Source organism: Oncorhynchus mykiss, chromosome 1, assembly GCF_057628025.1.
Source record: "Oncorhynchus mykiss isolate SJ-2025 chromosome 1, ASM5762802v1, whole genome shotgun sequence".
Taxonomy (NCBI): Eukaryota; Metazoa; Chordata; class Actinopteri; order Salmoniformes; family Salmonidae; genus Oncorhynchus; species Oncorhynchus mykiss.
In genome coordinates this window covers 68,620,005-68,632,114 of record NC_143022.1, presented here as the reverse complement: position 1 = coordinate 68,632,114, position 12,110 = coordinate 68,620,005, and the positions used below count along the sequence as shown (strand labels likewise).

Sequence of the window (12,110 nt, the reverse complement as noted above, 5' to 3'; positions counted from 1 at the left end):
GGCAGTGTGTGTTAGTTTGAGAACGCAATCTGGAGGCGAATGAAACGCACACCTGTTTAGGCGAGGTGCTGGCTAGCAGAGTAAAACACTTGAAGAACGAAAGGAGAGCCGCACACTCTAGGAGCTGAGATGCAATCATTTAATAACCTAATATCCAATGTTTCACCTGATGAAGACAGCCTGTCTGTCGAAACTTTGGATATTAGGTTATTAAATGACTGCATCTGAACTCCTAGAGCGTGCGGCTCTCCTTTTCAAGTTTGAGAGCGCATCCATGTCCCAAGAGCTGGAGTCACAAAATACTTTGCAAAACAAAGAACAAACGCTTCAGAGCTATGACGAATCACCACACACACAAATGATACCCAGCACCGGTGTACCACCCCCCCCGCCAAACTAGATTTAGCACCCCTCATTCCGGGAACCCTCCCCAATCTTAGCGAGAAACAGCGTCAGTGCCCCTCCCCAACATGTGTGTATGTTTGACACTGTGACAGAGACGGTAATAGAAAGATTATGGGGTAACTGTATATGACCTCTATATCTGAAGTATTTACAACACATCCACAAGCACTAACTAAACATGATGTAGCAGCTGGATGTAGTGCTACTCAAGCACTAAAATGTTCGATTTCGAATCAGATGGAATTTGGTTAAGCAGCCCTTGTGTGTGTTTCAGTGCGTGCGTGTCTGTGCTGAGGTGGTGAGCGTACCTGGGTTCAGTAGGTGTGTAGGGAGGTTGGAGATGAAGTCAGCAGCTCTGTCTCGGACATCCTGGTCCTCGTCCTGAAGTAGAGTGAACAGACCTCTCCACAGAGACACTGTGTGGGACACACCTGGCACAATCAAAACTTCATTAGGACACAGAGAGATGTATGAACATGTATTAAACTACATTTGCATTCGTCACAGTCCATTTCTGCCTTAAAGTTCAACTTATCGATTTTTCTTTTATGGACGGGTTGCATAAGGTTTTTTTGGCGGACAATAATCACCGGTGTCCAGCATCCTTCCGCGGATGACTCCAATTTTTTTTTAAAAGCATTGTCTACCTGTAATTTTCATACACACAATCTTTGTGGCTGTGTCCTTAAAATCACAACCAGAAAATACCAACACAAACCAAAAACAAACAACTGTAGCTCCCACAAATACATTCAACTTCCATATAGACCTACTCACCCAATGGTAGGTTGGGGCTGGTCAACAAGGTGGGTGTGGCGTTGACCAGTACCTCTGCAGCCATCATTTTGACCTCTGCATTTTGCTCCACACCGCAGGACTGAGACACCAGCGCCCCCCAGCGCCCCAGACACGCTACTGCAGCCACACCCTGATCGGAGAAGGACATAAACATGGACAAAACTTATGTCACTGCAGGGCATGGTAAACGCACACAATTTCCCAGCTGGATCATTGGTGGTTCTTACCTGAGGGTCACTGTGTGCTAGGTGCACCACCAATCTAGAGGCCAGGGTCAGGGAAGCACAGTGCAACTCCACACTGGAATACAACACACACACACACACACACACACACACAAAACAGTAAAACACAAGGACAGTGTGAGACCTTTATCAACTCAACACTGCAGTAACACACTGCACAAAGAAAATGAGCCCCTACACAACACCATTCAATAAAGCTGTGTGTAAAAACATTCACACAGAGCTAACGTATCAAATGTGTCACATGCGCCGAATACAACTGATGCAGACTTCACCGGGAAATGGTTGCTTAAGAGCCCTTCCCAACGACACTGTTTAAAAATAAATCATAAAATAGTAACACAAGAGGAATAAAATAAAAGACACTGAACAAAAATATAAAACACAGCATGTAAAGTGTTGGTCCATGTTTCATGAGGTGAAATAAAAGATCAGAGAAATATTTCACATGCACAAAAAGCTTATTTCTCTCAGGTGTGGCATATCAAGAAGCTGATTAAAACAGCATGATCATTACACAGGTGCACCTTGTGCTGGGGACAATAAAAGGCCACTTTAAAAATGTGCAGTTTGGTCACACAACACATTGCCACAGATGTCTAAAGTTGAGGGAGCGGGCAATTGACATGCTGACTACAGGATTGTCCACCAGAGCTGTTGCCAGAGAATTTAATGTTTATTTCTCTACCATACGCCACCGCCAATGTCGTTTTATAGAGTTTGGCAGTACGTCCTACTAGCCTCACAACCGCAGACCACGTGTATGGCGTTGTGTGGGCGAGCTGTTTGCGGATGTTAATGTTGGGAACAGAGTGCCCCATGGTGGTGGTGGGGTTATGATATGGGCAGGCATAAGCTACGGACAACAAACACAATTGCATTTTGTCTACGGCAATTTGAATGCACCGAGATGCCGTGACGAGATCCTCATGTTTCAGCATGATAATGCACAGCCCCATGTCACAAGGATCTGTACACAATTCCTGGAGGCTGAAAATGTCCCAGTTCTTCCATTGACAGCATACTCAGACATTGGGGATGATCTAGATCGACGTGTACGACAATGTGTTCCAGTTCCCGCCAATATGCAGCAAATTCACACAGCCACTGAAGAGGAGTTGGACAACATCCCACAGGCCACTATCAACAGCCTGATCAACTCTATGCTAAGGAGATGTGTCACGCTGGATGAGGCAAATGGTGGTCACACCAGATACTGTGATCCACACCCCTACCTTTAAAAAAAATTGTATTCCCAGTCATGTGAACGCCATAGAGCGGGGCCGGATACATTTATTTAAATTGACTGATTTCCTTATATGAACTTACTTAGTCAAATCTTTGGAATTGTTGGAATTGTTGCATTACCAATCAATGTGCAGAGGTATGACGTATTTGAGTTAGATACAGTGCCTTCAAAAAGTATTCACACCCCTTGACTTTCTTCATTTGACACTTGTAGCCAGAAAGCTGTCTAAGAGCAGGTTTAACCTCTCTACTGTTAGAAAGCCGGATCAACTAAGAATACCTAAGAGTGAATTAAACTATTTTGAAAACGCAATTAAGGGAATTAACTGGAATGATCTCTTGTCCTATACAGACGTGGAAGCTGATAGTCAGGTTTTTCTATCCACAATAAATAGTTCCCTAAAGAAAATCAAATCCAAACCTGGCCAGAAGAGCACTCTTCCTTGGAGAAATCAGGAAATTGATGAAAGAACGTGATTATGCTCTAAAAATAGCCCTAAGACCCAAATTAGAGCAGGACAGACGTAGGTTTACCATGTTGAGAAATCAGACAGGCCAAGGCAAACTTTTTTATGAACATAATTGGTGAAGCAAAGGGAAATTCTAAATTGATCTGGGAGAATCTAAAAAAGTAAAACAGGGAAAGACCATAGTAACACTGCAAAAAGACTAGAAATCATGGTGAATAACAATCTAACACAGGATGCAGTCGAAATAGCAATAGCCTTCAATTCCTACTTTATTGACTCTGTCAGGATACTGACACAGAACCCCTCCACTGGTTTCTTGGACTCAGTGCTAGTAAATGACGCTCAACCTGTCTTCATCATAAGGGAGGTTTCTGAGTCAAAGGTGAACAAGGTGATTAGCTCACTAAAGAACTCTAAAGCCAAAGATGTGTTTGGGCTGGACTCTACCTTTCTTAAAAACTACAAAGAGTCACTCATTGGCCCCCTTACTAAGGTCACCAACACAACTATTGGTCTCGGGGTGTTTCCAAGGGTATGAAAGTCGACCATAATAATGGCCATCTTAATGACCCTGCTGACGTGAGTAACACCTGTGGTGTCAAAGGTTGTTGAAAAGTGCGTAGCAGAACAACTGATTGCCCACCTCAACAACAGCCCCTTCACATTACACTCCATGCAGTTTGGCTTCAGAGCGAAACACTCCACAGAAACGGCCAACTGTTTTCTTCTGGAAAATGTGAAGTCCAAGATGGACAAAGGGGGCGTTGTTGGGGCTGTGTTTCTGGACCTAAGGAAGACTTTTTATACTGTTAACCATGAGATTCTCATCACAAAATTGTCCAACTTCAACTTTTCCCCCGATGCCTTGATGGCAGAACTCAGTGTGTCAGAGTGAGCAATGAGCTGTCACCCACTCTTAGCTATGATAATAATGTATGCAGATGATACAGTGATATGTGCATGCAAAGAGCTAACAACAAGCTGCACAAGAACTCACTACTGTAATGGTCCAGGTTACAAAGTGGCTCAGTGACTCGTGTTTGCATCTCAATGTGAAAAACACTGTTTGCATGTTCTTCACAAAGAGGGCAACAGATGCTACTGAGCCAGATGTCTGTGTGTCAGGGGAGAAGCTCCAGGTGGTATCTGATGTTAAGTACCTTGGCATCATACTTGATTCCAACCTCTCTTTTAAAAAGCATGTGAAAAAGGTAATTCAGATAACCAAATTCAACCTAGCTAATTTCAGATTTATACGAAATTGTTTGACTAGGAGGTAGCAAAACTGTACTTCAAATCAATGATTCTCAACCACTTAACATACTGCTCGACTAGTTGGGCCCAAGCTTGCTGTACAACATTAAAACCTATTCAGTCTGTCTACAAACAGGCTCTCAAAGTGCTTGATAGGAAGCCCAGTAGCCATCATCACTATTATATCCTCAGAAAGCATGAGCTCCTGATCTGGGAAAATCTTGTGCAATACACCGACGCATGTCTTGTATTCAAGATCCTAAAATGGCCTGGCTCCCTCTCCACTCAGTACTTTTGTTAAACAGAAAACCCAAACATATGGCAGCAGATCCACATGGTCTGCCATGAGAGGTGACTGTATAGTTCCCTTAAGGAAAAGCACCTTTAGTAAATCCGCTTTCTCTGTGAGAGCTTCCCATGTCTGGAATACACTGCCATCAGACACACATAAATGCACCACATATCACACTTTCACAAAATGCATGAAGACATGGCTAAAGGTCAAATCAGCTTTGTGAACATAATCCCTAGCTGTGTATTGCCGCTTTCCATGTCTGTTGCTTGTGAGGTGTGGAAACACTCTGTTGCTTTTATGAACTATGTTGCTCTGTCTGTATGCTATGTCTTGCTTGTCCTGTTGCTGCTCAATGATGGTCTATATTGTAATTGTTTTTAATATCCTGCCCAGGGACTGCGGTTGAAAATTAGCCGGCTGGCTAAAACCGGCACTTTTACTGAAACGTTGATTAATGTGCACTGTCCCTGTAAAAATAAAATAAACTCAAACCTTTGTGTTACAGCCTGAATTTAAAATGGCCTACACACAATACCCCACAACGTCAAAGTGGAATACCATTTTATTTTTATTTTTTACAAATTAATAAATAATGAAAAGCTGTAATGTCTTGAGTCAAGTATTCCAAGTATACCCCTTTGTTATGGCAAGCCTAAATAAGTTCAGGAGTAAAAATTAGCTTAAGTCACATAATAAGATGCATGGACACACTTTGTGCGCAATAACAGTATTAAACATTCTTTTTGAATGAATACCTTATATCTGTACCCCCTCACACAACTATCTGTCGGGTCCCTCAGACAAACAGTGAATTTCAAACAGATTCCACAACAACTACAGTGCCTTGCGAAAGTATTCGGCCCCCTTGAACTTTGCGACCTTTTGCCACATTTCAGGCTTCAAACAAAGATATAAAACTGTATTTTTTTGTGAAGAATCAACAACAAGTGGGACACAATCATGAAGTGGAACGACATTTATTGGATATTTCAAACTTTTTTAACAAATCAAAAACTGAAAAATTGGGCGTGCAAAATTATTCAGCCCCCTTAAGTTAAATACTTTGTAGCGCCACCTTTTGCTGCGATTACAGCTGTAAGTCGCTTGGGGTATGTCTCTATCAGTTTTGCACATCGAGAGACACATTTTTTCCCATTCCTCCTTGCAAAACAGCTCGAGCTCAGTGAGGTTGGATGGAGAGCATTTGTGAACAGCAATTTTCAGTTCTTTCCACAGATTCTCGATTGGATTCAGGTCTGGACTTTGACTTGGCCATTCTAACACCTGGATATGTTTATTTTTGAACCATTCCATTGTAGATTTTGTTTATGTTTTGGATCATTGTCTTGTTGGAAGACAAATCTCCGTCCCAGTCTCAGGTCTTTTGCAGACTCCATCAGGTTTTCTTCCAGAATGGTCCTGTATTTGGCTCCATCCATCTTCCCATCAATTTTAACCATCTTCCCTGTCCCTGCTGAAGAAAAGCAGGCCCAAACCATGATGCTGCCACCACCATGTTTGACAGTGGGGATGGTGTGTTCAGCTGTGTTGCTTTTACACAAGACGTTATGTCTTGCATTGTTGCCAAAAAGTTCAATTTTGGTTTCATCTGACCAGAGCACCTTCTTCCACATGTTTGGTGTGTCTCCCAGGTGGCTTGTGGCAAACTTTAAAACAACACTTTTTATGGATATCTTTAAGAAATGGCTTTCTTCTTGCCATTCTTCCATAAAGGCCAGATTTGTGCAATATACGACTGATTGTTGTCCTATGGACAGAGTCTCCCACCTCAGCTGTAGATCTCTGCAGTTCATCCAGAGTGATCATGGGCCTCTTGGCTGCATCTCTGATCGGTCTTCTCCTTGTATGAGCTGAAAGTTTAGAGGGACGGCCAGGTCTTGGTAGATTTGCAGTGGTCTGATACTCCTTCGATTTCAATATTATCGCTTGCACAGTGCTCCTTGGGATGTTTAAAGCTTGGGAAATCTTTTTGTATCCAAATCCGGCTTTAAACTTCTTCACAAAAGTATCTCGGACCTGCCTGGTGTGTTCCTTGTTCTTCATGATGCTCTCTGCGCTTTTAACGGACCTCTGAGACTATCACAGTGCAGGTGCATTTATACGGAGACTTGATTACACACAGGTGGATTGTATTTATCATCATTAGTCATTTAGGTCAACATTGGATCATTCAGAGATCCTCACTGAACTTCTGGAGATAGTTTGCTGCACTGAAAGTAAAGGGGCTGAATAATTTTGCACGCCCAATTTTTCAGTTTTTGATTTGTTAAAAAAGTTTGAAATATCCAATAAATGTCGTTCCACTTCATGATTGTGTCCCACTTGTTGTTGATTCTTCACAAAAAAAATACAGTTTTATATCTTTATGTTTGAAGCCTGAAATGTGGCAAAAGGTCGCAAAGTTCAAGGGGGCCGAATACTTTTGCAAGGCACTGTACCAGGGTTGTTTTCCAATGCCTCGCAAAGAAGGGCACCTATTGGTAAAAAAAAAAAAAAAAACAAGCAGACATTGAATATCCCTTTCAGCATGGTGAAGTTATTTATTACACTTGGATGGTGTATCAATACACCCAGTCACTAAAAGATACAGGTGTCCTTTCTAACTCAGTTGCCAGGGAGGAAGGAAACAAGGGATTTCACCACAGTGACTTTAAAACAGAGTTGAATGGCTGTGATATGAGAAAACTGTGGATGGATCAACAATATTATAGCTAATCCACAATACTAACCCAAATGACGGAGTGAAAAGGAAGCCTGTACAGAATACAAATATTCCAAAACATGCATTCTGTTTGCAACAAAGCACTAAAGTAATACTACAAAAAATGTGGCAAAGCAATTCAACTTTTGTCCTGAATACAAACATTTATGTTTGAGGGCAAATCCAATACAGTACACTACCAATCTCCAGGTTGCATCATGTTACGGGCGTGCTTGTAATCGTTAAGGAGTTTCAGAAAAAAATAAATAAATGGAATGGAGCTAAGTACAGGCAAAATCTTAGAGGATAACCTGGTTCAGTCTGCTTTCCACCAGACACTGGGAGGTTAATTCACCTTTCAATCATGTCCAGCTTGTTTCGGTCATAGCAGACGGTAGCAGCAACATTATGTACAAAATTAGTTAAAAACAATGCGAAAAAAACCTAACAAAATTACACAGTTGGTTAGGAGCCCGTAAAACGGCAGCTATCCCCTTCAGTGCCACTATTATAAGCAGGACAATAAGCTAAAACACAAGGCCAAATCTATACTGGAGTTTTGGCAAAAGTTTTTTTTTTTTTTTTTTACCAGAAATACCACAGTTACAGTATTCAGACCCTTCTCAGTACTTTGTTTTAGCAACTTTGGCAGCGATTATAGCCTCAAATCTTCTTGGGTATGACGCTACAAGCTTGGCACACCTGAATTTGGGGAGTTTCTCCCATTCTTCTCTGCAGATTCTCTAAAGCTTTGTCAGGTTGGATTGACAGTGTGACCGCTGAACAGCTATTTTCAGGTCTCTCCAAAGATGTTCGATCGGGTTCGGACTCTGGCTGTGCCACTCAAGAACATTCAGAGACTTGTCCTGAAGCCACTCCTGCATTCACAGTTGCTCCGGTACCATTTGCCAGACGGTAGCTGAGTGAAAAGTCCATGGCTTGGGTGGCTGGCGTCTTCGGCAGTTTCTGGCCTCCCTCTGACACCACATGATATAGAGGTCCTGGATGGCAGGGAGCTCGGCCCCAGTGATGTACTGGGTAGCCAGCACCTCCCTCTGTAGTTCTTTGCGGTCAAAGGCGGTGCATTAGCCACACCAAGGGGTTTTGCAGCCAGTCAAGATGCTCTTGTTGGTGCAGCTGTATAACTTTTTGAGGATCCGAGCCAAATCTTTTCAGACTCCTGAGGGGAAAGTGGTGCTGCTGTGCTCTCTTCACGACTGTGTGGGTGTGTGTGGACAATGTTAAGTCCTTAGTGATGTGGACGCCAGGGAACTTGATGATCTTGACCCAATCCACAACAGTCGCTGTCCGTCAACCACAACATGCTTCGTACAGATTGTGGCCTGGCCATTTTATTATATATATTTTTTTTTAGAGGAGGCAAGTCTTTGTAATCCAATCCTTATTCTCCACTCTCATTCTCTCACTGTTAAAACAGTGGTGTGTGTGTGTGTGTGTACAGAGGTGTGGGGTGTCCCACAGGTACTGGGAGGGGGACACAATTCAGTCCCATTCAAAATCCTATTTTCCCTAACCACTAACCCCAAAACCTAACCCTAATTCTAACCTTAACCCTAAACCCCTTAGAAATAGCATTTGACCTTGTGGGGACTAACAAAATGTTGTCAGTTGGTAAAAATGTTGTTAATTTATTATTCTTGTGGGGACTGGTCAAACATAGTTAAACACGTCAACACGCACACACACACACACACGGATGAACACACACAGTCGGACAGATCTCCACACCTGTCGCCAAGTGCACGGGCCAGTTGGGCAGCTAACATAAGACCCGGAGTGAAGGGAATGCTGGGTAAATCTCTCTCCTTAATCCAAGGCTTTGGCTCTGAATACACGAGTGGCATCCTCACAACCACAGGTATGTGGGTCCTTTCATAGACGGACAGAGAGAGAGAAGAGGGAAAGGAGGGAGGCTGCACCTCACCTACTGTTCTCCCACCTCTCCATTCAAGCCTGTACATCAATCATGGATGGCTTAGGGCCGTTTTGGCAGCCGGCTTTCACTGCTAGTCCACATCTGTTGTTTACAAAGCATGTGACAAATAACATTCGATTTGAGGACAGGGCCCCATTACCAGCGGCCATTTTGAGGTCATTCCTAAAGTTCCCTCACCTCCCTCTATTTCCCAACCTCCTCATAACATACAGTGCCTTACAAAAGTATTCAGATCCCTTGGATTTCTTCAATGTTATTGTGTTACAAAGTGGGATTAAAATTGATTTGTCATTTTTTTGTCAATAATCTACTAAAAAATATATTTTTAAAAAAAGATGAATACAAATTTGATAACTAAAATAGTCAACCCCTTTATTCAGGCAAGCCTAAATTAGTTCAGGAGTAACATTTGGCTTAAGAAATCACATAAGTTATATTGACTAGCTGTGTGAAATAAGGGTTGACATGATTTTTGAATGCCTAATCCTTCCTCTGTACCTCATACAGTCATCTGTAAGGTCCCTTAGTCAAGTATTTATTTTAAAAACAGACTCAGCTACAAACACCAGGCAGCTTTTCGAAAGCTTCATAAAGATGGTGATTGTTAGATGGTTAACAATAAAATCAGACATAGAATACAATGAGTGTACAACACATTCGGAACACCTTCCTAATATTGATTTGTACCTCTTTTGCCCCGAGAACAGACTCAATTCATCGGGGCATGGACTACAAGGTTGTCGAAAGCATTCTACAGGGATGATGGTCCATGTTTACTCCAACGCTTCCAACAGTTGCTGTTCTTGACACACTCAAACTGGTGCACCTGGAACCTACTACCATACCCTGTTCAAAGGCACTTCACTCTTTTGTCTTGCCCATTCACCCTCTGAATAGCACACATACACAATCCATGTCTCAACTGTCTCAAGGCTTTAAAATCCCTTCGTTAACCCTTCTCCTCACCTTCATCTACACTGATTTAACAAGTGACATCAAATAAGGGATAATAGCTTGCACCTGGAGTCACCTGGTCAGTCTATGTCATGGAAAGAATTCCTAATGTTTGTGCATTCAATGGATATCTTTAAGCATGGTCGAGTTAATTATGCTATGGATTATGTATTAAACCACCCAGACACATCAAATATAGCGTTTATTCTGAACAGAGCTACAGGACAGCAATGAAACTGCTCAGGATGTTACCTCACAAAAATTGGTGATTTTAAAACAGTCCCCGTGTTCAACGGCTGTGATAGGAGAAAACGGAGGCTGGATGAACAACATTGTAGTGGCTCCACAACAACGACGTAAATGACAGAGTGAAAAGAAAACAAATATACAGAATACAAATATTCAAAAACTTGCAACAAGGCACTAAAGTAATACTGCAACAAACAAAAAAACACAGCAAAGGAATACCATTTTTAAAAATCTTAAATGCAAAGCCTTATGCTTGGGGCATATCCAACAACCCATCACTGACTAACTGCCTCCTTATTGTCAAGCATTGTTGTGGCTGCATCATGGTATGAGTATGCTTGACGTCGGCAAATAGTGTGTTTTTCAGGATAAAAAGAAAATGGGGAGGCGCTAGGCACATGCAAAATCCGAGAGGAAAACCTGCTTCAGTATGCTTTATACCAGACACTGAGAGACGAATTCACCTTTGAGCAGGACAATAACCTACAACAAGGCCAAATCTACAGTTGTTGCTTACCAAGAAGACAATGAATGTTTCTGAGTTACCAAGTTACAGTTTTGAATTAAATCTGCTTTAAAATCTATGGCAAGACTTGAAAATTGCTGTCTAGCCATAATCCCCAACATCTTGATAGAGCTTGAAGAATTATTAAAAGAACGGGCTAATTTTGTACAATCCAGGTATGTAAAGCTCTTAGAGACTTATCCAAGAAAACTCACAGCTGTAAATCGCTGCCAAAGGAGACAGCGACTCCACTGCCCGCAAGGTACTACAGAGCGTTGTACGCTCATCCGAACACTGCCTACAACACCAGGTGTCGTAGAAAGGCCAAGCAGAACGTCAGGGACTTCAGCCACCTGAGCCACGGCCTGTTCTTCCTGCTTCCATCACTCAGAAGTGGGCAGTACAGGAGCATCATGTCTACAACAAACAGACTGGCCAATAGCATCTACCACCAGACCATCAGGCTGTCAAATAGCCACCACTAGTCAGCTACACTGCAACTACATCTGCAAACTGTGCTTTTAATTCTAAGGTATTTTCTTTTCAATTGACTCAGGAAGCTGAATACTTATGCCATGACAAATTTCTATCAAACATCTAATCTTCCACTTTGACAGAGTACTTTGTGTAGATTGTTGACAAATATGTACAATTAAATCCATTGTAATCCCACTTTCTAACAATAAAATGTGAAGAAATCCAAGGGGTATGAATACTTTTGCAAGGCACTGCACAGCTGGAAGAGAGTGTGACCTATGTCATAACGTCTCACAGGCTGGACTGGGAGAAGTTCAAGAGCACTATGCCTGATATTGAAAGTAATGGAATCGTAGTAATGGAATCTTAGGCTGATAGGATAAGAAGAGAAAGCACTCAATGACTCAGTGTTGTGGACGTGCTGAGGCTTACTGACGGAGATCCTAACCCATCCTAAACTCGACTTTTGTTAAGGACTGTGCGGGTAGACCTGATTCACACTAGCGTGCCGAGTCCGCTGACCTGAACCAT

At 42.3% G+C, this 12,110-nt stretch overlaps 1 protein-coding gene across 3 annotated transcripts in view; it reads right to left on the bottom strand.

Annotated features, from left to right (window-relative positions):
* Window positions 1–12,110, bottom strand: part of LOC110527084 (THADA armadillo repeat containing) — a 104,435-nt gene that overhangs the window by 23,770 nt on the left and 68,555 nt on the right. For all 3 annotated transcript variants that reach the window (XR_016496608.1, XM_036982928.2, XM_090237492.1), the window contains 3 exons: window positions 1,431–1,503; window positions 1,183–1,333; window positions 714–836 (listed from right to left, as the gene is read on the bottom strand). Coding sequence is in view for 2 of the 3 variants with exons in the window: in XM_036982928.2 (XP_036838823.2) it covers window positions 714–836; window positions 1,183–1,333; window positions 1,431–1,503 (347 nt within the window). In the remaining variant the exon portion in view is untranslated. The remainder of the gene's footprint in view (window positions 1–713; window positions 837–1,182; window positions 1,334–1,430; window positions 1,504–12,110) is intronic.